This window comes from Microcaecilia unicolor, chromosome 8 (genome assembly GCF_901765095.1).
Source record: "Microcaecilia unicolor chromosome 8, aMicUni1.1, whole genome shotgun sequence".
NCBI lineage: Eukaryota > Metazoa > Chordata > Amphibia > Gymnophiona > Siphonopidae > Microcaecilia > Microcaecilia unicolor.
The window spans coordinates 60,679,354-60,704,603 of NC_044038.1; the positions used below are offsets into that span (position 1 = coordinate 60,679,354).

At 48.5% G+C, this 25,250-nt stretch overlaps 2 protein-coding genes across 3 annotated transcripts in view; both read right to left on the reverse strand.

Moving 5' to 3' along the window:
- Positions 1-464, reverse strand: part of LOC115475870 (thioredoxin domain-containing protein 3 homolog) — a 199,188-nt gene extending 198,724 nt beyond the window's left edge. The window contains exon 1 of one of the 2 annotated variants that reach the window (XM_030211926.1): positions 371-464. In XM_030211926.1, coding sequence (XP_030067786.1) covers positions 371-377 — 7 coding nt within the window. In that variant the 5' untranslated portion in view covers positions 378-464. The remainder of the gene's footprint in view (positions 1-370) is intronic. The other variant, XM_030211927.1, reaches the window with a different exon arrangement.
- The window catches only part of C8H16orf71 (chromosome 8 C16orf71 homolog), a 185,227-nt gene continuing 160,416 nt past the window's right edge, over positions 440-25,250 (reverse strand). Inside the window, exons 14-18 of the mRNA XM_030211925.1 lie at positions 24,638-24,782; positions 11,102-11,420; positions 9,812-9,906; positions 9,040-9,194; positions 440-517 (exon numbers count right to left, since the gene is read on the reverse strand). Coding sequence (XP_030067785.1) covers positions 473-517; positions 9,040-9,194; positions 9,812-9,906; positions 11,102-11,420; positions 24,638-24,782 — 759 coding nt within the window. The 3' untranslated portion in view covers positions 440-472. The remainder of the gene's footprint in view (positions 518-9,039; positions 9,195-9,811; positions 9,907-11,101; positions 11,421-24,637; positions 24,783-25,250) is intronic.

Genomic DNA, 25,250 nt, shown 5'->3' on the forward strand with positions numbered 1-25,250 from the left:
GAAAATATGCCTCCTTGTAAACTCCCAACAAACACTGTTCAGTGTTAATAGGTTCCAGAATAAGGGAGTCATGAAATAACTTAGAAATAACAAAAGGAAATATTTATTTACAGACAGGATGATGAATGTATCAAACAGTATCCTGGTGGTAGCAGTGAAGGCCAACCCAGAATTTGAAAAGTATGAAATAAATACTGTATACATGATCTTTAGACAGAAAACTGTGAGAGTAAGACCTGAGATTAGGTAGATTTTTTTGGTTCTGCATCGTATGGGCAGAATAGATGGGTCTTGCTATTCTGACCTGCTTTCATTTTCAGTGCTTAGAAAAAGTCCGTTTTACATTGTAACTATACATTCCTGTCATTACCTTTCATCAGTGCAGGGGCATGGTGGCTAGCATTTTCTCTCCTAAGCACTAAAATCAGGCAGTGTAGACGTGGTTCTGATGTAGGTTCCTGTTCAGAGAACTTTACAGGCAGTGGGTTAGAGGACTTGTTGGGCAGAACACAGCGATCTGTAACAAAGGTTTTGATGTTGTGACAATGGAAGATTTTAGGTGCTTTGAATGATCCTTCTTACTGTAATGAAGTAATTTCATGAAGTGTAACTACAAGGACTATAATATCAGGTTTTATATAGGTTATGGCTGCCAAAACTGAGCAGAATAACACAGGTAGTTACCTATAGCAGGTATTCTCCAAGGACAGCAGGCTTTATATGCTCACAAGTGAGTGACGCCGACCTGCGTCGCCCAGTCTAGAATTTACAAAAGTCTAACGAGAGCTTTGTAGAGTGCGAGACACGCTCCACTGTGCATGCATGAGTGCCTTCCTGCCCGCCTCGAGAATGTGGTCTCCTCAGTTAATGCTACAGCAAGAAATAAAGTAAAAAGAACTACGAAGAAGACACTCCAAGGGGAGGTGAGAGGGACTGTGAGAATATAAAGCCTGCTGTCCTCGGAGAACACCTGCTACAGGTAGTACCTGCGCTTTCTCAGAGGACAAGCAGGATAATTCTCACAAGTGGGTAATCCCTAGCATCCAGGCTCACAAAAAACATTGATCAATTGGACCTCGCAACGGTGAGGACGTAACACAAATTAATCAGAAACTATATACAATCTGAATGCGAGTGAAGCCTGGAACTGAATAAAATGGGCCTAGGAGGGTGGAGTTGGATTCTAGATCCAAAACAGATTTTGCAAAACGGTCTTTCTGAACTATCGTGTCAGGTATCCTGTGATGTGAATGTGTGGACTAAAGACCACGTCGCAATGGAGGCTGATCTCTTGGGCTACCGACACAGCCATGGCTCTGACATTATGAGCCGTGACATAAATCTCTACGGCCAGCCCAGCCTGGGCATAAGTGAAGGAGATGCAATCTGCCAGCCAATTAGAAATGGTGCATTTCCCGATGGCAACCCCCATCCAGTTGGGATCAAATGAAACAAAAAGCTGGGCGGACTGTCTGTGGGGCCTTGTCTGCTTCATGTAGTAGGCCCATTGATCTTTTGCAATCCAAGGTGTGCAAGTTGCTTTCGCCAGGATGGGCATGAGGTTGCAGAAAAAATGTTGGCAAGACAATCGACTGGTTCAGACACCACTTTTGGCAGGAACTTACAGTGTGTGCGGAGGACTACTCTGTTGTGATGAAACTTAGTATAAGGTGCATCCACTACTAAGGGCTGAAGCTCACTGACTCTACAAGCTGAAGTAACAGCCACCAAGAAAATGGCCATCCAGGTCAAGTACTTCAGATGGCAGGAATTCAGTGGCTTTCATCAGCTGGGTGAGAACGACATTGAGATCTCATGACACAGGTGGAGGTTGATAGGGGGCTTTGACAAAAGCAAACCTCTCATAAAGCGAACAACTAGAGGCTGTCCAGAGATGGGTTTACCTTCTACACGCTGATAAGCACTAATTGCACGAAGGTGAACCCTTACAGAGTTGGTCTTGAGAATAGACTCTGATCAGTGTAGAAGGTATTCAAGCAAGGTCTGTGTAGGACAAGCAAGGGGATCTAGGTCCTCGCTCTCACACCAGACAGAAAACCTCCTCCATTTAAAAGAATAGCACCTCTTAGTGGAATCTTTTCTGGAAGCAGCAAGACCCAGGAGACACCCTCCGAAAGACCCAAGGAAGCGAATTCTAGGCTCTCAACATCCAAGCTGTGAGAACCAAAGACTGGAGGTTGGGATGAAGAAGGGCCCACTCGTTCTGCGTGATGAGGGTCAGAAATCACTCCATGGTTATTCTGAGGCTAACCCCAGAAGTAGAGGGAACCATATCTGCTGCGACAAATACGGCGTGGTCAGAATCATGGTCCCACGGTCTTGATTGAGTTTCAGCAAGTCTTTCTCACTAGAGGTATGGGAAGATACACATACAGAAGACCTATCCCCCAATTGAGGAGGAAGGCATCTGACGCTAGTCTGTCGTGGGCGTGAAGCCCGGAACATAACTGAGGGACCTTGTGGTTGACAAAAGTGGCAAAAAGATTCATCGAGGGGGTGCCTCACGCTCAGAAGATCTTGTGGACTATGTCCATATTGAGAGACCACTCATGCAGTTGCATTATCCTTCTTAGTCTGTCGGCCAGGGTATTGCTTTTGCCCGCCAGATAGTGGCTTGAAGGAACATGCTACATCCGGACAGCCTCCTGACACAGAGGGTGTGATCCGGTACACCCCTGCTTGTTGGTGTAATACATTGCAATCTAATTATCTGTTTTGATGAGAACAATTTGGTGAGATAGCCTATCTCTGAAAACCTTTAGAGAATTCCAGATCGCCCAGAGCTCCAGGAGATTGATCTGAACATTCGTTTCCTGGGAGGACCAGGCTCCTTGAGTGTGAAGCCTGTCTACATGAGCTCCCATCCCAAAAGAGATTCATCTGTCATCAGCACTTTTTGTGGCTGAGGAATTTGGAATGGAAGTCCCAGAATCAAATTGGATCGAATGATCCACAACTGAAGAGAGTGTACAAGCTCTGGGGACACTTGGATGACATCTTCCAGGCTCCCTGTGGCTTGATCTCATGTGAAGACATGTAATCGGTTTAACATACATTGAGGAAGCCATCTGGCCCAGCAATCTCAACATCTGTTGAGCCGTGACCTGCTGAGAGGTACAAACCTTGGACGCGAGTGCAAACAGATTGTCCGCTCTCATCTCCGGGAGGTAGGCCTGAACCATCTGTGTATTGAGCAGGACTCCTATGAACTCCAATTGCTGGACAGGGTGGAGATGGGACTTGGGGTAGTTTAAAACTAACCCTAGTAGCTCGAGCACCCGAATAATCATCTGCATAGACTCCTGAGAACCCTCCTCCAAAGTGCTGTTCACCAACCAATCAAGATACGGGAACACATGGACTCCCAGTGCATAGCGATGCTGCAACTACCACTAGACATTTGGTGAAGACCCTGGGAGCTGACATTAGGCCAAAAGGCAACATGCGATACTGAAAGTGATGTGTTCCCAGCCAAAATCAAAGATACTTCCTCAGGATGTGAGTATATACATCCTTTAAGTCCAGAAGCATAGTCAATTGTTTTTTCTGAATCATTGGGAGAAGGGTGACCAGGGAAACCATCCTGAACTTTTCTTAGTCTAGGAATTTTTCCAGAGCCCTTAGGTCTAGGATGGGAAGCAACCCCCCTGTTTTCTTTTGTACAATGAAGTAACTGGAATAGAATCCCCAGCCTTCCTCCCCTGGTGGCACTGACACAGCCTGCTCTGGAGGGAGCAATCTCAGTCATACTGGACAACTTCTGCACTGAGTTTCACAAGTGGATGCTCTTGAAAAGCTGGTATGACTGTATTTGGGAAATGAGCATTGAAGCCTGGTACAACTTCCTCCCAAAAGAATCCAGGGTTCTAGCTTCTCTGCCTGAGGGTGTCAAGGCGCAGTCTCTGGAACTCCTGGCTCTCTTTAGAGTGGATTCCACCACCATGGAATTGTGAGGCAATTGAGAACTATCAAAACCAGGCACACTGTGGATCCATTACTGTGTGTCAATCTTCTTGGGCATGACAGGGACCGACAGAGGAGACTCCCAGTTCCTGATGAGGACTTCTCTGAGTACCTCATCGAGAGGAGGAGATGTGTAGTCCAGGACCTTGAGCATCTTGGCCCTGGGCTCATCATTCACTTCCAAAGGAAACTGAATGGCATTAGCCATTTCCTTAACAAAAGTTGGCAATGAAAGGCTCTCTGGAAGAGACTCTCCTTTCAGGTGGAGTGGAGGGTTCAGAAGGAATTCCATTGGGACTCCATCTGAGGAAAGATATCTTGGATCCTCCTCTGAATCCCATGAGCACTCCTGTTCAGTGTCAGAAATGAGAATGAACCTGCCTTGACGTGGAGAAACAATGTCTTTGATAGAGGCATCGAGAAGTTGGCTCCCACCTTGACTCCGGCGAAGCTTCCTCCACTGACGTCGAGGGAGTGCTGGCTTGGGTGGCAGTCTACACTAGGGTGGCATGCGGCATTGGTGTCAGAGGCCGCACCGCAGACTGAGGTCTAAGCGGGACAGTAACAGGAAGCAGAGTAGGCGCATGCACCACCCGATGCCAATGCACAGCATTGAATGAGGCCATCCAGCAGCTCAGGGAGCAAGGCCCGGATGCGCTCATATAGGACAGACACTGGGAAAAGCTGTGGTGCTGGCTCAGGCACAGGTTGCAGAGCTGCTGGGGTCGATACAGGAGCAGGGTCTTGGCTGCTGGGAGACCAACGCATTGGCACCTCCTGTATGGAGGGGGGGAGTGGTCCTCCCAACGCTGACACTTCTTGGGTGCCAAATTATTTGATGTCCCGGAGCTCCAGGCACCTTGAAATTGAAGGCGACTGATGACGATGCTTCTTGGCCTTCGCCCAAAGCATGTCACCAAGGCTCCTCAGTGCCGACGAGGACAACGTCGAATCCACACGTCGCCTCGAGGTCGGATCCGACGATGGATGGTCATGGGGGCCCTGCACAGCAGGAGGCCTTGAGACAGGTGGAGACCCACTTGATGCGTCACTGCTCCCAGTGTCTAAGGGTCTAGCAGCATCATGTTTACCAATGCTCCCAATGCCAGTGTGATGCTCGACGTCAATGCCGCCGACCTCGATGCCGACGTCAAGGAAACTCTCGCGTTAAGCCTCTCTGGAAACCTGGGTCCTCTTCTTCATGCAAAGACACAGTTAGTGGGGCTATGGTTGGGCCCACGACACTGTAGACACCAAGAATGGGTGTCTTTCCCAGAGATTGTCCGATTGTACCGGGTACAGCACTTGAAGCCACTGGGAACCTTCGTGGACATGGAAGGAAAAACTTCCTTGGCTAAATTAAATGAAGCAATGGTGTCTGAAAAAGAGGCAAGGCACGGCAAAATAGACACCAAGAATAGGTGCCTTTCCCAGACATTGTCCGATTGCACCAGGTACAGCGCTTGAAGCCACTGGGAACCTTCGTGGACATGGAAGGAAAAACTTCCTTGGCTAAATTAAACAAAGCGATGGTGCCTGAAAAAGAGGCAAGGCATGGCAAAAAAGAAAGGAAAGTTCCCAGCCAAGGTCAAGGCCTAAAGCGGCCTGATAATGACAGAAAATAAACAAAACTTAAAACCGGACAAAATCACTAATACTTAAGGGAAAAATAAAAAGACGGAGGTTCCACAACAGGAATACATTAAAGGATGAAAAAATGAACGAAAATAGCCAAAGGCACAAAAAGCTCTCTAGGACTGAACAATATGAGGAGATGGTAACAAAACACGCCCTCTCCTCACCGCGGTAGAAAAAGAACTGAGGAGACCGTGATCTCGCGGTGGGTGGAAGGCACTATGCATGCGCGGTGGAGCATGTCTCACACTCCACAATGCTCTCAGACTTTTATAAATTCCGGACCAGGCAACGTGGATCGGCGTCAGAATTATAAGCTTGCTTTGTCCTCGGAGAAGTGAAATTACTATAATTTATTAACAATCCTATCAGTATACTTAGCACTGTGCACAGTAATGGAATTCTGAGAAATTATCAATGCCATTCTGTGATTAAACAATATCTTCCATAAGATTTATAACACATTTAAAATTTGAAATAAAAAAATGACCCTTGCCAAGAGTTTTGCTATGCTTTCATATGAAACAAACATACAAAGGGCCTGATTCATCAAGGTCTTTTCCCCTTAGACCAGCCAGTCAGGTTTTCTAGATATCCACAATGATTATGCATGAGATAGATTTTCATACAATGGAAATAGTGCAGGCAGATTCATATCTTGCATATTCATTTGGACATTCTTACTGGCTGAATGTGTCCTGACAATTGGGTTGAGAATACCTGTCTTAGACAAACACTGGGAAGAAGTCCTTAATGCAGTGGTATTCACTTCCAGTTCCTTGAATCAAGTGTATTTGAGCAGGTACTCTGTGACTACACTCATATTTGATAAAGATGTGTGCACCTAAAATTCAGCTTCAGCTGTGCCCCCAGGAACTTCTCAGCACATGTACTTATATGCCAATCTATACCCACAAAATATTATAAGCACCCTTTTAGCAGGTAAACCAAACTTTATATATGGGAAATGCTTCATAAAATTTACCCCCACAGGATATAGGCATTCCGGAGGTGTAGTCTGGGCAGATCTATATAGTTGCAATATACTCATATATTTTATAAAATATACACAGTAGTACAGAAAATGATAGCAGACAAATACCCACATGGTCCATCCAATCTGCCCCCATCAAAGTGGCCAGAACTGTGCCCGCCACTCTGTGCAGGCCCCAGCCACCCATGCATAGAGTACATGCACACATTTTCACCATAAGAGCAGTGAAAATTTGTATGACAGAATATCAGGCTTATTTTCGAAAGAGAAGGGCACCCATCTTTTGACACAAATCGGGAGATGGGCGTCTTTCTCACAGGGTCGCCAAAATCAGCATAATCGAAAGCCAATTTTGGGCGTCCTTAACTGCTTTCCGTCACGGGGATGACCAAAGTTCATGGGGATGTGTCGGAAGCGTAGCAAAGGCGGGACTGGGGCATGCCTAACACCAGGGCATCCTCGACCAATAATGGGAAAAAAGAAGGGCATCCCTGACGAACACTTGGGCGACTTTACTTGGTCCATTTTTTCTTACGACTAAGCCTCAAAAAGGTGCTCGAACTGACCAGATGACCACCAGAGGGAATCAGGGATGACCTCCCCTTACTCTCCCAGTGGTCACTAACCCCCTCCCACCCTCAAAAAAATTTTACAAATATTTTTTCCAACCTCAATGCCAGTCTCAAATATCATATCCAGCTCCATGACAGCAGTATGCAGGTCCTAAGAGCAGTTTTAGGGGGTACTGCAGTGCACTTCAGGAAGGCGGACCCAGGCCCATCCCCCCCTACCTGTTACACTTGTGGTGGTAAATGTGAGCCCTCCGAAACCCACCATAAACCCACTGTACCCACATCTAGGTGCCCCCCTTCATCCCTAAGGGCTATGGTAGTGGTGTACAGTTGTGGTGAGTTGGTTTTAGGTGGGTTTGGGGGGCACAGCACACAAGGTAAGGGAGCTATGAACCTGGGAGCTTTTTCTGAAGTCCACTGCAGTGCCCCCTAGGGTGTCCGGCTGGTGTCCTGGCACATGAGGGGGACCAGTGCACTACGAATGCTGGCTCCTCCCATGACCAAATGGCTTGGATTTGGTTGTTTCAAAGATGGGTGTCCTTGGTTTCCATTATCGCCGAAAATCAGGGACGACCATCTCTAAGGTCGACCTAAATGTTGAGATTTGAGCGTCCCCAACCGTATTATCGAAACAAAAGGTGGACGCCCATCTTGTTTCGATAATACGAGTTTCCCCGCCCCTTCACCGGGACGTCCTGCGAGGATGTCCTCAGGAAAACTTGGGCGCCCCATTCGATTATGCCCCTCTATGTGTGCTACATCATAGTGCGTGCCTATTTGATAAAGGCATGAAAAGTCTATGTGCTATAAAATAGGAACCTTTTTGGACTTTTAACACTGGTGCCCAATTCTAAAATGAGCCTCCATGATTAGCATCCATGTTCCTGTATGTTAATTTATATGCATGTATGCCCCTGAGCAATTTTGTAAGAACCCACTTGAGCACTTGAAACAGTGTTCTACAAGCTCAAGTACCTTAAAAAATTACATCCTATGAACCTTATATACAAAGTACGTTTTCCATGGATATAAAATGAATGAAAACCTTGTCTGATGACTAACCCTATCCACTGAACAATAGTTGAGAATTCTTGCTTTCCTGGAGTTGTGAAATCATGCATCTTTACTACAAAACACATGACATTCAAATCTGGCAAACCATAAAAGCATTCATTACTTAGGTATTCAAATATGTAAGCTAATCATAATCTTACTCAATTAGATTATTAACTTATCTGGCTCTGTGCTCAATAAGATTTTCTTACTTCAGGTTAGCAAGCCAGTACAGGGGGGTTGGTCTTTTAAAGTAGTGGCTCAAAAGGTGCAGCTGTTAAACATCAAAGAACTAAATTGAGATTCCAGGGAGGAATGACCTGATAAAGTGGAGATCATAAATGGACATGAGATCTAAAACATGCTAATGCTGCTACCTGAACTTTAAGAAAGGCCAAGGGTAAACCTTTTTGAAAACCTTCTTGCAAACAAGACAGAATCTGAGAGACTGAAACTTTATATAAGTCATACATCAATATATGGAGCACCAATATTAAGCATTAAAAAGAGGTTTTCAATTTTCTTCAGAAAAGTTTATAATCAGTTTTAATTCTGACTAAAGGATTAAAACTGATTATAAACTTTTCTGAAGAAAATTGAAAACCTCTTTTTAATAAGTTTTTTAATGCTTAATATTGGTGCTCCATATATTGATGTATGACTTATATCTTTGTATGTGACATTAATGACTAGTTGAAATTTTTAGAATCCCTGTTGAATCTGCATGATACTTGCAGAATATATGTTTTTGAATTAGTATCAGTTTTAGTATAATGCCTGAAAACACTGCTCTGTTCATACCTGACTATTGCTCATACTGAGCATGCTACCACGTTTAGGAGAAATGCGGATCCGCTTAATGCCTTGCATGGAAAATCCTCGTCGAGTGCTGGTAGAAATCACATCTCCATAAGCACAAGGAGGCACAGCTGGGGATACCACTAAAAACACATCCCCTAGGAAGGAAAACATAATCTGAAATAATATTCCATATAAGCACATATTAGTGTGCAGGCAAAATATTTTGACTCTATTTGGTCTTTCTTGTGTGAGCATTCCAATTGTCTGTAGCGCACACTAAACTATTTTAGAGTGTGCTATTGGCAAATAGTACATATTTACTTATTTGGATTTAGTTCACATCTTTTTCAGTGGTAGTAAAAACTGACGGCCAACCCTGCCCTTCCCCAACAAATCATATTTGCACCCTAGACTATCTCTTTTATCATCTTGTTCCCTCCAAGGTAACCCAAATTTCCAGATCAAAAGGGGTCGGAAGTGGTCCCCAGTTACTCCTGCCCTGTTGGTATTGTACTCCACAATGTCACTGGCTGACCTAACTTATCCACAAAGTTATCTAGGTACCAGCACTGAAAATCAGCAGTACTCAGATAACTTACAGAAACCATCTTATACCTGGATATTCAGTGCTGGTATCTGGGTATGGGCCAGTGATCAATATCCAGATATAAATTTTAACAAAGCAGCAGCAGTTGATGTTAACACTGACCATGGTGTTTATATATTAGGGAGAAGGATTTCAAGAATTAAAGCCTTATATAAAGCACTATACCTTTAATGGTAGAGACAAGTGTAGCAGGTGGTCTGGACAGTACCACATCTGGAAGGAAGTCTTTTTCTTGCTCAGTAGCTGAAGGACTCTCAGATCTATGAGCATAGCAAATTAAGAATTTAAAGATTGTGAAATTAATAAAACTTACTGTATGTATGCTTACGGTGTGTCTGATTAGAAACAATTTGGCATTTTTAAAAAAAAAAAGCTCACTGTTAACCATATAACAGCACTAGAACAACTTTCTGTTCATTGTGGTGGTGGTTGGGGGGAGCATCTTCCAATAGGTTATGGCCACTATCTTGATGCTTAATGTCATGAATTAGCCAGATAGCCTTCCGTTTCTAAATGCTTTTCTCCTTGACCAGTACTATTTATAATGCTAAATTCTCCAGGCAGGAATGTTTACACAAATAAAAAAGGAAGCTCCCCAGCTGCGCAAGACAAATTCTGGTTGATATTCACAACAATTAAACCAGCCAGGAACGGCCACTGACCGGTTAAATCATTTGTTCGCAGCTATCTGGTCATTTTCAACGGCACTTAACCGGTTATCTTCATTGAAAATGACCAGTTAGTACCTAAGTGAAAACCAGCTACGTTGAGGTCATTCCAAAGCGGAGTCAGCACATGGCCACTTAAGTTCCAATATTCAGAACTTAACCAGTCAAGTTTCACATATAAACGTGACCACAGATATCACAGTCCTAACTTTATGTGCTAGACCATGGCCAGTTAAGTTCTGAAAATTGACTTAAATGGTTATGTGCTAGCCAGCTCAAAAAAAAAAAGGATATTCAATGCTGAAGCCTGGAAAGGGTCCTGCACTGAATATTCGGGAATAATGCCAGCAGCGGTCAGCAAATCACTCACCGCCGCCAGCTGAATACTGATTCCATTATGTACAGGTTACAATCTTTCTACAGTTTCAGTTTTGAGAGGGAAAACCCAACTGGGGAATTAAGGAGGAGATCTTCCTTTATTCCTCCTGTAAAAGGGTGACAAAACAAGCACTTTTAGAAAACCTATATGTGCTAGGGCGCAGCTGTAAATCCCAACATTGATAAATTAAGACATCCACATGCATTCCCTTTCTGAAATGAGGACACATCTAGATTTTGGTTCCACTCAAGCTCCATTCCCTCTTACCATTTGCATGTAGTGCAGCTTTACACGCTTAAATACCAGCCTTCTAAAATAGAGTCTTCTAACATGTATCCAAGATACACATGTAAATGCTAGTGTAAATCAAGAATAGGGCTTCTCAAATAACCACCTGACTATACTTACCTTGGTCTGTTATGTTTAGAAGCAAGATTTTGGATACCAACTTGCACAACACCATTACAGGGCACTCTCCCTCCGAACCAAACACAGAGCTCCCAATGAATACGAGTTTCCGTGTGCGGCATGTAAAGTAGAGGCTCTGCTTTGCTCTTGCAGTACATGGCATTGATTGAGTTACAATCTGTCACAACGGCCAGCTGAGGATCAAATGGCCCGAAGATATCTCGAAAAGTGCTGTATGCTTTGTGCCCTCTCAAGGCTAGTGCCAGGATAGGTGGTAGAGCTTTGCCATCCTCTGCGGTGTACAAGGACGGTAGGTTTTCTGTACAAAAATTACACAAGAAGTATGATTTAAAAATGAAATTCCCTCTCTCCTTGTGAATTTGAATGACTTCTTTTAATCACTTATTCCACCCTGTTTAGTTTTCTCTCTAGATAGGCCTGTTTAGTAAGCTGTTGCTAATGCAAGTCTTAACATATGTTAAAACAGCATTTTAATGCACGCTAAAAGCAGTATTGTGACTAAAAGGGCAATTCTTTAAACTAGGTGCTAACATCTACACATACATTATCTCCTAGATTGTATAAGTAGCGCCAAAAGCTAGGCGCCAGGATTTGCACAGGGATCTGAGATCCACACACAACTTAACATGTAGATGGATACTAATTGGCCACTTAATTGGTGCTTGATTTGAGCACGGATCTCCCCTGCATGCTGTGCTATAACTTGGTGCCTAACTTTTCCCGTGCACAACCCAAAAGGGGAGGAGACCATGGGAGGGACATAGGCAGGTCATGGGTGTTCCCAAAATGTAGGCACCAAATTATAGGATAGTGCCAATCTGCACCTAACTTTGGGTGCCAGATTTACACCTGTTTCTATCAGGTTAAGTCCAGCGCCCAAAGTTAGGCAAAACCTGTGCACTATTCCATTATTTTATAAAGGTCAGGCATTCTTTATAGAATAGAGGCTCAGCGCAGATCTTTTTGGCACCTAACTTTCAGCACTATATCCAGAATTCCCCCCATGTGCATAAATACTAGCATATACATACAGATGTGCACACATACACATGTATATGTCAATATTCCATCTAAGCACTATTCTGTAAATACCCCCTATTTTGCTTAGCATGTACTTCCAAGGGATGCGTACACAAGGGCAGAGCACTGTTGGGTCATTGTGGGGCTCCCACTTGTGCAGTAATCTGTAAGTTACAAGAATGTCACTGCCACAGTTAGACACTCACAGTTACACCAGCTCTATGAATGCCATAAGTGCAAGCACCAAGATGTTAGGCACTACTGGGTTGCACTTGTATTCTATAATGGAACCTAACTGCCTTGGTTCTGTTATAGAATAGGCTCCTACTGTGTGGCTTCAGGGCTCTCATTCTTTAACTAGAGCACCTAAATGTACATACCATTTGCATGCTCAGATTGTAGAGTACTAGCACTTAAGGATATGAATGTTACAGATTCGTGCATAAGTGCTAGTTGGGCGCCAAGCAGTATTCTATTACCTTAATGTGCAACTTTCATAGCATGCAAGATTCACATAGCTGGAAGATAGGCAGGGCTCCCACAAATGTTTGCACGTTGTAGAATGTCATTTACATGCTAAAGTGCAGTATTTAGGTGCACACATTTATACCTGCCATAGACATGGTGCAAGTGGGTGCACCTAAAGGTTGGCACAGAACTGCCAACTCATGTTAGTATTCTATAATGGAATCTGGGCACCCAGATCCCATTATAGAATTTGTGTTTAGTGTCCAGCATTTTGGCATCTAACCTCTGGCACACTTTACAGAATTGCCTCCTTACCCTGGATTCTATATTTTGTACCGAAAGTTGTGCACTGAATTTTGGGTGCAAACCCATGATATGTGTGCAACTGAATTAATTAACGAGCCCTTAACTAGCAATAATTGGGTGCTAACAATCAATCATTGCAGTTAATTGGATCTGATTTGCAGTTGCACGTGCATCTAGCTGCACACTATCCTATAAAGATTTGCATGCAATTTCTATGGCATGTATCTGAAAAGCAAGCACAGCCAGGGGCATGTTGGAGGCATTCTAAAAAGTTGCACAAGGCATTATAGAATTAGGTAAATCTGCATCTAAGTTAGGCACTGGCATTTCCACCTGCTTTTAGCAGGCGTAAGTCCAACACCCAAGCGCAATTCTATAAAGCACGCACTCCCTTTATAGAATCGCATTTAGCACCAAATTTTTGAGGTGAGGAAATTTGAGCACCATTTACTGAATTCCCTCCTTAGAGTATACTGTTTTCACTAATGCAACACTAACATGGATTTCCAGACTAAAATGCAAATGAACTCATTAATAAGCAAAGTATAGTAATGACCACATTGACATGTTATTATGGTTTGCATAATCTGTATTAATGTTGTCAATGAGTTAACTAAAGTTAACTAAAGGTCAAGAGCTACAGTTAACTTTCTCTAGGCAAGCACTGTCATGCTAATGGGACCTTGGCACAACAGCACTGTCTCTGTCAATGGCAGGGGTTCCGCCACCGCCAGACGCACCAGGTCTCTGTACCACGGGCGATGCGGCCAATTTGGAGCTACCAGAATCACCCGACCCGGGTGACGTTCGATGCATTGAACTACTCTCCCCACTAACGGCCACGGCGGGAACACGTACAGCAACTCCTGAGGCCACGGCAGCAGCAGGGCGTCGATTCCTTCCGACCGCGGATCTCTTCTGCGACTGAAGAACCGCCGCATTTGTGCATTGCACGCCGTTGCCATGAGATCCATCACTGGCATCCCCCACACCGACACAATGCGATTGAAAACCGAGCGATGAAGCGCCCATTCCCCGGGGTCTAGAGTATGCCTGCTCAGATAATCGGCGTCTACGTTGTCCACCCCGGCCACATGAGCTGCCGACAAGGCCTGAAGATGAAGTTCTGCCCACTGGCACAACTGCTCTGCTTCCTCTGCGACCGCCCGACTCTTTGTGCCCCCTTGCCGATTGACGTAAGCTACGGCCGTGGCATTGTCGCCGAGAACTCTGACAGCCCTGCCTTGAAGCAGCGTCTGTAAATACTGAAGAGCCAAACGAATGGCCCGTGTCTCCAACCGGTTGATGGACCACTGGGCTTCCTCCTGAGACCACCGTCCCTGCGCCACCTGACCGAGACAATGAGCCCCCCAACCGGACAGGCTGGCATCCGTGGTGATAATTACCCATTCTGGAGCTTCCAATGGCATTCCCTTCACTAGGTTTCGAGCGTCTAGCCACCAACGGAGGCTGAGATGCGGCAGAGCAGTCAGAGGCAAACGCATCTCCAACCCCTGCGATTGAGGAGACCACCGACTGAGAAGTGCCGACTGTAACTGCCGCATGTGCGCCCTGGCCCAGGGAACCACCTCTATAGTCGCTGCCATCATGCCCAAAACCTGAAGGTAAGCACGCGCTGTCGGTCTGTCCCCCGCCAGGAAGTGACGAATCTGATCCTGTAACTTGCGGATCCGAAGAGTCGGCAACACCACCCGACCGTTGAGCATCTCTAAGCGCACTCCTAGATACTCGAGGGATTGGGACGGGACGAGATGGCTCTTGCTGTGGTTCACTACCCAACCAAGCGATTCCAGCAAGGCTACCACACGCGCTGTAGCCACTTCGCTCTCCGCCTGAGACTTGGCCCGAATCAACCAATCGTCCAGATACGGGTGCACCAAAACGCCCTGTCTCCGCAAAGCCGCCGCCACTACTACCATGACCTTGGAAAAGGTGCGGGGAGCTGTTGCTAGCCCGAAGGGAAGAGCACAAAACTGAAAATGCTTTCCTAAGACCGCAAAGCACAGAAAACGCTGATGCGCCGTCCGAATGGGAATGTGAAGATAAGCTTCCGTCAAATCCAGCGACGTCAGAAACTCTCCCTGCTGCACCGCGACAATAACGGACCGCAACGTCTCCATGCGAAAAGAGGGAACCTTGAGCGCTGAATTGACTCCCTTGAGATCCAACACCGGACGCCAGGCATCCTCCTTCTTTGGTACTACAAAATAGATCGAATAGCACCCTAAGCATCTCTGCGTTGGAGGAACAGGAACCACTGCTCCCAGGGCCAGAAGGCGACGCAACGTGTCTCGAACTGCTGCTTTCTTGATTCTTGAATGACACGGGGACTCCAGAAACCTCTCGGGAGGCGACTCTTCGAATTCCAGCGCATAACCATCTCGAATCACTTCGAGAACCCACCGATCGGACGTGATTTGGACCCAGCTCTGATAAAACTGACTCAGCCGAGCTCCTACTCGTACCAGAGCCTGGGTCCGCACACCTTCATTGCACATTCCGTCCGGACGCCTGCCCTCTCGAGGCAAAGTCACGCCCTCCGCGACGATTCCCTCGAAAGGACTGGGTGCGCTGAAAAAACCGTCCTCTAAAAGCCCCACTAGTCCGTCCCGGCCTATACCGGCGGGCCTCAGCAAAACGACCACGAGTAGACACCCCTCTGGTGCCCGACCTGGGACGTAAATCCGGCAGGCGAGGAATCTTAGCATCACTAAGGCCTTTCACCAAATTGTCCAAATCCTCTCCAAAGAGCATGGTTCCCTTAAAGGGCAGAGAACAAAACTTCGCTTTAGAAGCTGCATCCGCGACCCAACCTCTCAGCCATAGAGCCCTATGCGCTCCAACTATCATAGCCATATTCTTGGCGGACGCCCTCAATAAATCATAAAGGGCATCCGACAAGAAAGACGAACCCATCTCGAGCTTGGCTAATTCCTGACCTCCGGAGGCCCCAACCTCCACTGACTCATCCAGGAGTTTCTCGGCCCAGCGAAAACATGCTCGGGCTACCAGGCCCCCACATACTGAGGCCTGGAGCGCGAGCGCTGACAAATCAAAAGTACGCTTAAGGAAGGCGTCAATCCTCCTATCCTGGGGGTCGCGGAGAGCGGCTCCGCCGTCTACCGGGATAGCCGTCGCTCTAGTCACTGCTGTAACCACTGCATCTACCGTAGGGGCCTTCAAGGAATCTTTGTCCTGCTGAGGAAGAGGATAGAGCCGCGCCATTGCCTTAGAGACCTTGCATGGAGCATCCGGTGACTTCCACTCCTGGGAAATCATCTCCCGGAGGTCCTTGTTCATAGGAAAGGACCGCGCCTTACTGTGAATACCCTTTACAAAAAGGGTCCTGCCCAGATTCACCCACGGGCACCTCAGGCTCAAACTTAAGTGTCACCGTGACCTGGTCTATGAGCTCCGCAAGCTCATCCCTATGGAAGATTCTGACAACAGAGGGGTCCTCCCCAGGTAAGGCCTCAATCAGGTCAAGAGAGTCTTCAAACCCCTCTACCTCCTCCTCAATCCCTATTGGGTCTTCCGAACCCAGCTGAGACACACAGTCCCCATCTTCTGACCATTCCAATCTTGGTCTTTTAGTTAGCATAGAGCCATGCCCCTCCTCCACCTGAGGAGGCCCGGCCTTCCAGGCTTGGAACAGAGACCATACAAAATCTGGAGGAAAACCGACACATCCTGAGCCCTCCGAGGGAACTTTCTGCCCTACACCGGAGGAAGCTGGCCCCACACTCAGCGCATCTGCTGATCGTGCCTGATTCAAAATGGCGGCCGTTCCCGCCGAAACTGCAACCGCCGACATCGCGCCTGCCTGCGATCCCGCTGACACCAAAACCGGCGATCCCGTCGGAACTTCCGCGGCCAACACGGGGGGAGCCGAAATTGACTGCTTAGGCTCCCCACAGAGGCGACACTGACCGCCCGCCGTCTCTAACCCCCGCCGCGAACAGGCGCGGTAACGAAGTAGCTTGCCGGTCATAATCAACCACACACACAGTCCGCCTTAGCGCTAATACCCTGTTAAGCAACTTCGCACTGCTCTCCCGTCTAGTGCAGGGAAACTGAACTCCTCTTCAGTTCCGCACTAAATAAATAATAAAAGGCTCTTAAAGGGCCAGAACACTGCTGGCAGCTGAAAATTGTGAGGCACTCAAGGCTCCAGTCCAGAGAAAGCAGCCGAGGCACAGAGCTGCCACTTATTCAGAGATGGAGAGCAGCTTAGGGGGAGGGACCCGCAACACAGGTGTAACACCCCAGGGGAAACACTGGGCCCCACCGGACCCAGGGTCCCCGAAGCACACTTTTTTTTCTTTTTTTTGTATTATCCACGTACAGGGAGACACAGAATGACCCAAAATGGAACAAACAACCCAATTTTCTACTTCCTATGAGGAAAACTACCTCACCAGACCAGTGAAGACTGCACAGGCTGTCCTTCTACCTCTGCTGAGACTGAGAAAATACTGGCTAGTGGGTGTACTGCACAGGTTATATATACAGTATCAAAAGCTCAGTGTTTTCTCAGTCTCCCTCTGCTGGTAGGAGTGCATAACCCACGCGTCTTGACCGGTCTGGAGGGTCGCTGAGGAACATGGATTTCCAAACTAAAATGCAAATGAACTCATTAATAAGCAAAGTATAGTAATGACCACATTGACATGTTATTATGGTTTGCATAATCTGTATTAATGTTGTCAATGAGTTAACTAAAGTTAACTAAAGGTCAAGAGCTACAGTTAACTTTCTCTAGGCAAGCACTGTCATGCTAATCCACATGCCAATTATCAGCTCCAACCACCTCAGCATGCAAATGGCAATTCTGGCCGCCGCATCTCAAAAAAGATACAGTGGAATGAGAAAATGTACACAGAAGGCGATGAAAATGATAAAGGGGATGGGAAGATTTACCTATGAGGAAAGGCTGAAGTGACTAGGGCTCTTCAGCTTGGAGAAAAGACGGCTGAGGGGAGATATGATAGAGGTCTATAAAATAATGAGTGGAGTGGAATGGGTAGACGTGAATCGCTTGTTTACTCTTTCCAAAAATACTAGGACTAGGGGACCCACGATGAAGCTACAAAGTAGTAAATGTAAAACAAATCGGAGAAACTTTTTCGTCACTCAATTCGTTGCCAGAGAATGTAGTAAAGCGAATGCTACATACCTGTAGAAGGTATTCTCCGAGGACAGCAGGCTGATTGTTCTCACTGATGGGTGACGTCCACGGCAGCCCCTCCAATCGGAACACTTTCTAGCAAAGTCTTTTGCTAGTCCTCGCGCGCCGATGCGCACCGCGCATGCGCCGCCGTCTTCCCGCCCGAACCGGCTCGTGCCGGCCAGTCTCATATGTAGCAAGACAAAGAGAAGGGAAGACACAACTCCAAAAGGGGAGGCGGGCGGGTTTGTGAGAACAATCAGCCTGCTGTCCTCGGAGAATACCTTCTACAGGTATGTAGCATTCACTTTCTCCGAGGACAAGCAGGCTGCTTGTTCTCACTGATGGGGTATCCCTAGCCCCCAGGCTCACTCAAAACAACAACCATGGTCAATTGGGCCTCGCAACGGCGAGGACATAACTGAGATTGACCTAAAAAATTTACCAACTAACTGAGAGTGCAGCCTGGAACAGAACAAACATGGGCCTAGGGGGGTGGAGTTGGATTCTAAACACCGAACAGATTCTGAAGCACTGACTGCCCGAACCGACTGTCGCGTCGGGTATCCTGCTGCAGGCAGTAATGAGATGTGAATGTGTGGACAGATAACCACGTCGCAGCTTTGCAAATCTCTTCAATAGTGGCTGACTTCAAGTGGGCTACCGACGCTGCCATGGCTCTAACATTATGAGCCGTGACATGACCCTCAAGAGCCAGCCCAGCCTGGGCGTAAGTGAAGGAAATGCAATCTGCTAGCCAATTGGATATGGTGCGTTTTCCCACAGCCACTCCCCTCCTGTTGGGATCAAAAGAAACAAACAATTGGGCGGACTGTCTGTTGGGCTGTGTCCGCTCCAGATAGAAGGCCAATGCTCTCTTGCAGTCCAATGTGTGCAGCTGACGTTCAGCAGGGCAGGAATGAGGACGGGGAAAGAATGTTGGCAAGACAATTGACTGGTTCAGATGGAACTCCAACACAACCTTTGGCAAGAACTTGGGGTGAGTGCGGAGGACTACTCTGTTATGATGAAAGCTCCCTGACTCTACGAGCTGAAGTAACTGCCACCAAGAAAATGACCTTCCAGGTCAAGTACTTCAGATGGCAGGAATCCAGTGGCTCAAAAGGAGGTTTCATCAGCTGGGTGAGAATGACATTGAGATCCCATGACACTGTAGGAGGCTTGACAGGGGGCTTTGACAAAAGCAAACCTCTCATGAAGCGAACAACTAAAGGCTGTCCTGAGATCGGCTTACCTTCCACACGGTAATGGTATGCACTGATTGCACTAAGGTGAACCCTTACAGAGTTGGTCTTGAGACCGGACTCAGACAAGTGCAGAAGGTATTCAAGCAGGGTCTGTGTAGGACAAGAACGAGGATCTAGGGCCTTGCTGTCACACCAGACGGCAAACCTCCTCCATAGAAAGAAGTAACTCCTCTTAGTGGAATCTTTCCTGGAAGCAAGCAAGATGCGGGAGACACCCTCTGACAGACCCAAAGAGGCAAAGTCTACGCTCTCAACATCCAGGCCCTGAGAGCCAGGGACCGGAGGTTGGGATGCAGAAGCGCCCCTTCGTCCTGCGTGATGAGGGTCGGAAAACACTCCAATCTCCACGGTTCTTCGGAGGACAACTCCAGAAGAAGAGGGAACCAGATCTGACGCGGCCAAAAAGGAGCAATCAGAATCATGGTGCCTCGGTCTTGCCTGAGTTTCAACAAAGTCTTCCCCACCAGAGGTATGGGAGGATAAGCATACAGCAGACCCTCCCCCCAGTCCAGGAGGAAGGCATCCGATGCCAGTCTGCCGTGGGCCTGAAGCCTGGAACAGAACTGAGGGACTTTGTGGTTGGCTCGAGATGCGAAGAGGTCTACCAAGGGGGTGCCCCACACCTGGAAGATCTGTCGCACTACACGGGAATTGAGCGACCACTCGTGAGGTTGCATAATCCTGCTCAACCTGTCGGCCAGACTGTTGTTTATGCCTACCAGATATGTGGCTTGGAGCACCATGCCGTGACGGCGGGCCCAGAGCCACATGCTGACGGCTTCCTGACACAGGGGGCGAGATCCGGTGCCCCCCTGCTTGTTGACGTAGTACATGGCAACCTGGTTGTCTGTCTGAATTTGGATAATTTGGTGGGACAGCCGATCTCTGAAAGCCTTCAGAGCGTTCCAGATCGCTCGTAACTCCAGAAGATTGATCTGCAGATCGCGTTCCTGGAGGGACCAGCTTCCTTGGGTGTGAAGCCCATCGACATGAGCTCCCCATCCCAGGAGAGACGCATCCGTGGTCAGCACTTTTTGTGGCTGAGGAATTTGGAAAGGACGTCCCAGAGTCAAATTGGACCAAATTGTCCACCAATACAGGGATTCGAGAAAACTCGTGGACAGTTGGATCACGTCTTCTAGATCCCCAGCAGCCTGAAACCACTGGGAAGCTAGGGACCATTGAGCAGATCTCATGTGAAGGCAGGCCATGGGAGTCACATGAACTGTGGAGGCCATGTGGCCCAGCAATCTCAACATCTGCCGAGCTGTGATCTGCTGGGACGCTCGCACCCGCGAGACGAGGGACAACAAGTTGTTGGCTCTCGCCTCTGGGAGATAGGCACGAGCCGTCCGAGAATCCAGCAGAGCTCCTATGAATTCGAGTTTCTGCACTGGGAGAAGATGGGACTTTGGGTAATTTATCACAAACCCCAGTAGCTCCAGGAGGCGAATAGTCATCTGCATGGACTGCAGGGCTCCTGCCTCGGATGTGTTCTTCACCAGCCAATCGTCGAGATATGGGAACACATGTACCCCCAGTCTGCGAAGTGCCGCTGCTACTACAGCCAAGCACTTGGTGAACACTCTGGGCGCAGAGGCGAGCCCAAAGGGTAGCACACAGTACTGGAAGTGACGTGCGCCCAGCTGAAATCGCAGATACTGTCTGTGAGCTGGCAGTATCGGGATGTGCGTGTAGGCAGTATCGGGATGTGCGTGTAGGCGTCCTTCAAGTCCAGAGAGCATAGCCAATCGTTTTCCTGAATCATGGGGAGAAGGGTGCCCAGGAAAAGCATCCTGAACTTTTCCTTGACCAGATATTTGTTCAGGGCCCTTAGGTCTAGGATGGGACGCATCCCCCCTGTTTTCTTTTCCACATGGAAGTACCTGGAATAGAATCCCAGCCCTTCTTGCCCGGATGGCACGGGCTCGACCGCATTGGCGCTGAGAAGGGCGGAGAGTTCCTCTGCAAGTACCTGCTTGTGCTGGAAGCTGTAAGACTGAGCTCCCGGTGGACAATTTGGAGGTTTTGAGGCCAAATTGAGGGTGTATCCTTGCCGGACTATTTGGAGAACCCACTGATCGGAGGTTATGAGAGGCCACCTTTGGTGAAAAGCTTTCAACCTCCCTCCGACTGGCAGGTCGCCCGGCACTGACACTTGGATGTCGGCTATGTTCTGCTGGAGCCAGTCAAAAGCTCGTCCCTTGCTTTTGCTGGGGAGCCGAGGGGCCTTGCTGAGGCGCACGCTGCTGACGAGAGCGAGCGCGCTGGGGCTTAGCCTGGGCCGCAGGCTGTCGAGAAGGAGGATTGTACCTACGCTTGCCAGAAGAGTAGGGAACAGTCTTCCTTCCCCCGAAAAATCTTCTACCTGTAGAGGTAGAGGCTGAAGGCTGCCGGCGGGAGAACTTGTCGAATGCGGTGTCCCGCTGGTGGAGCTGCTCTACCACCTGTTCGACTTTTTCTCCAAAAATATTATCCGCATGGCAAGGCGAGTCCGCAATCCGCTGCTGGATTCTATTCTCCAGGTCGGAGGCACGCAGCCATGAGAGTCTGCGCATCACCACACCTTGAGCAGCGGCCCTGGACGCAACATCAAAGGTGTCATACACCCCTCTGGCCAGGAATTTTCTGCACGCCTTCAGCTGCCTGACCACCTCCTGAAATGGCCTGGCTTGCTCAGGGGGGAGCTTGTCCACCAAGCCCGCCAACTGCCGCACATTGTTCCGCATGTGTATGCTCGTGTAGAGCTGGTAGGACTGAATCTTGGCCACGAGCAAAGAAGAATGGTAGGCTTTCCTCCCAAAGGAGTCCAAGGTTCTAGAGTCCTTGCCCGGGGGCGCCGAAGCATGTTCTCTAGAACTCTTGGCCTTCTTTAGGGCCAAATCCACAACTCCAGAGTCATGAGGCAACTGAGTGCGCATCAGCTCTGGGTCCCCATGGATCCGGTACTGGGACTCGATCTTCTTGGGAATGTGGGGATTACTTAGAGGCTTGGTCCAGTTCGCCAGCAATGTCTTTTTGAGGACATGATGCATGGGTACTGTGGACGCTTCCTTAGGTGGAGAAGGATAGTCCAGGAGCTCAAACATTTCAGCCCTGGGCTCGTCCTCCACAACCACCGGGAAGGGGATGGCCGTAGACATCTCCCGGACAAAGGAAGCGAAAGACAGGCTCTCAGGAGGAGAAAGCTGTCTTTCAGGAGAGGGAGTGGGATCGGAAGGAAGACCCTCAGACTCCTCGTCAGAGAAATATCTGATGTCTTCTTCCTTTTCCCACGAGGCCTCACCATCGGTGTCAGACACAAGTTCACGGACCTGTGACTGCAACCGTGCCCGGCTCAACTCCGTGGAACCACGGCCACGGCGGGAGTGTCGAGAGGTAGACTCCCTCGCCCGCACCGGCGAAGCTCCCTCCGCCGACGTAGTCGGGAGCCTTCCTGGGAGGCGACCGCAGTCGGTACCGCAAGCGGCACCGATGTCGGAGACCTCACCCCGGACAATGGGCCAGCCGGCGCCTCGCTCGATGGTACCGGTGGCGCAAGCACCCCCGGTACCGGAGGGGAAGGGCGCAACAGCTCTCCCAGGATCTCTGGGAGAACGGCCCGGAGGCTCTCGTGCAGAGCGGCTGTGGAAAAAGACATGGAAGCCGATGCAGGAGTCGATGTCAGAACCTGTTCCGGGCGTGGAGGCGGTTCCGGGCTGTCCAAAGGGGAGCGCATCGACACCTCTTGAACAGAGGGCGAGCGGTCCTCTCGGTGCCGATGCTTACTGGGTGCCGACTCCCTCGGCGACCCAGAGCTCTCGGTGCCGACACGGGAAGGGGACCGGTGACGATGCTTCTTCGATTTTTTGGAACAAAGCACGTCACTGGAGCTTCCCGGCACCGACGAGGAGGACGTAGAATCCAGCCGTCTCTTCCTCGGGGCCGAGGCCGAAGAGGGTCGGTCTCGGGGGGGCTGTACCGCAGGAGCCCTCAGGGTAGGGGGAGACCCACCCTCACCTGCACTCCAGACGAAGCACCACCGTCCGACGACATCAGCAGAGGAGGAGGTCTCGATACCACCGACACCGACGCAGCCTTCCGATGTCGCCCCGATGCAGAGGGCCGATGCCTCGATGCACTCGGGGGCGAGGATGAGGGTCCGGGCGCCGACGACGTCGAGGCATTCGATACTCCCGGTGCCGATGCCGACGAAGAGCCCGAGAACAAAATGTTCCACTGGGCTAACCTCGCTACCTGAGTCCGCTTTTGTAAGAGGGAACACAGACTACAGGCCTGAGGGCGGTGCCCAGCCCCCAGACACTGAAGACACGACGTGTACCTGTCAGTGAGCGAGATTACCCGGGCGCACTGGGTGCACTTCTTGAAGCCGCTGGAAGACTTCGATGTCATGGGTGGAAAAATCGCGCCGGCGAGATCAAAACTCGAAATGGCGAAAATGGCACCACAAAAATAGGGAGAAGAAAAACTTCGACTGAGGCCTAAATAGGGCCTACCCCGACGACGAAAGAAAACTTACCGGGGCAAAAAACTCGAAGTACGGGAAGGGAGAAAACCAAAAGGCCTCCTCCCGACACCTTTTTTTTTTTTTTTTTTTAAAGAACAAAGTCGATGAACGCGAGGTCATCTTTTTGGGGCGCGAACGGCGAAACACGACCGTACCGAGCGCGGACAAAAGAAGACTGGCCAGCACAAGCCGGTTCGGGCGGGAAGACGGCCGCGCGTGCGCGGTGCGCATCGGTGCGCGAGGACTAGCAAAGGACTTTGCTAGAAAGTGTTCCGATTGGAGGGGCTGCCGTGGATGTCACCCATCAGTGAGAACAAGCAGCCTGCTTGTCCTCGGAGAAAAGCAGTTAGCTTAGTGGGGTTTAACAAAAAGGTTTGGATGGACTTGGGGAAAATCCACTGCTTATTTCTAGGATAAGCAGCATAAAATGTACTGTACTTTTTTGGGATCTTTCAGGTACTTGTGACCTAGATTGGTCACTGTCAGAAACAGGATGCTGGGCTTGATGGACCTTCAGTCTGTCCCAGCACGGCAGTTCTTATGTACTTATGTAGAACCATTTGCTTTAACTCTGCTGGTACTCCAGCAGAGTAAAAGCATCCCCTCAGATCACACTACCATCTGGCACCCTCAAAATAATAAGCCCATGCTAGCCCTGCCTTAACCTCTGAACCCTGCCTTCCAACCATCAAAAAAGTACCCACCCCTTATGACTCCTTCTCAACTGGAATGGACACCATTTATCCTAAGGTTCTTACCTGTGCTAGACAGCAGAGTGCTGAATGAGGGATAAAGCAGTCGAAGTCCACATATGTCCAAACTAGAGCTGAGAATCAACTGTAACATATGATGAAAGGCCACAGGATCGCTCAAAAGGGTTTGAAACACCAATGTCATGGCAACCTGCTCAGAAATGAAGGGGGAGTGGAGGAAATAATCATTTAAGCAAGGTTTTTTCTCCATTAGAATTTTCCATCCTGCAGTAATGCATACCAGCATCATCTTCTTTTTTTTCTTTCATTCTACACTCACAAATCTGCAATAATCAAATTCTGTCATTTTCAATTGGTCAAGATATACTACACTCACTTCCTCCTTTCATTTCATTAAACTTTCAAATATCTCTAGATACTGTAATGTTCTTCAACCACTTGCATCTCTTATCTCCTATGGCAGGGGTGAGCAAACCTTTTTGGTCTGAGGGAAATGAGACTAGGTTGGGGGCTGGTGCAGTCTATTGACTGAGGAGTGAAAAAGTTCCTCCAACCCAGTCATGACTCCCAATAGAACCCTCATGCTGTATGAAACCATGAAGTCAATAACAAGCAATTGCTCTATGAACACATACCTGCAGCTACCAACGCTGCTGTC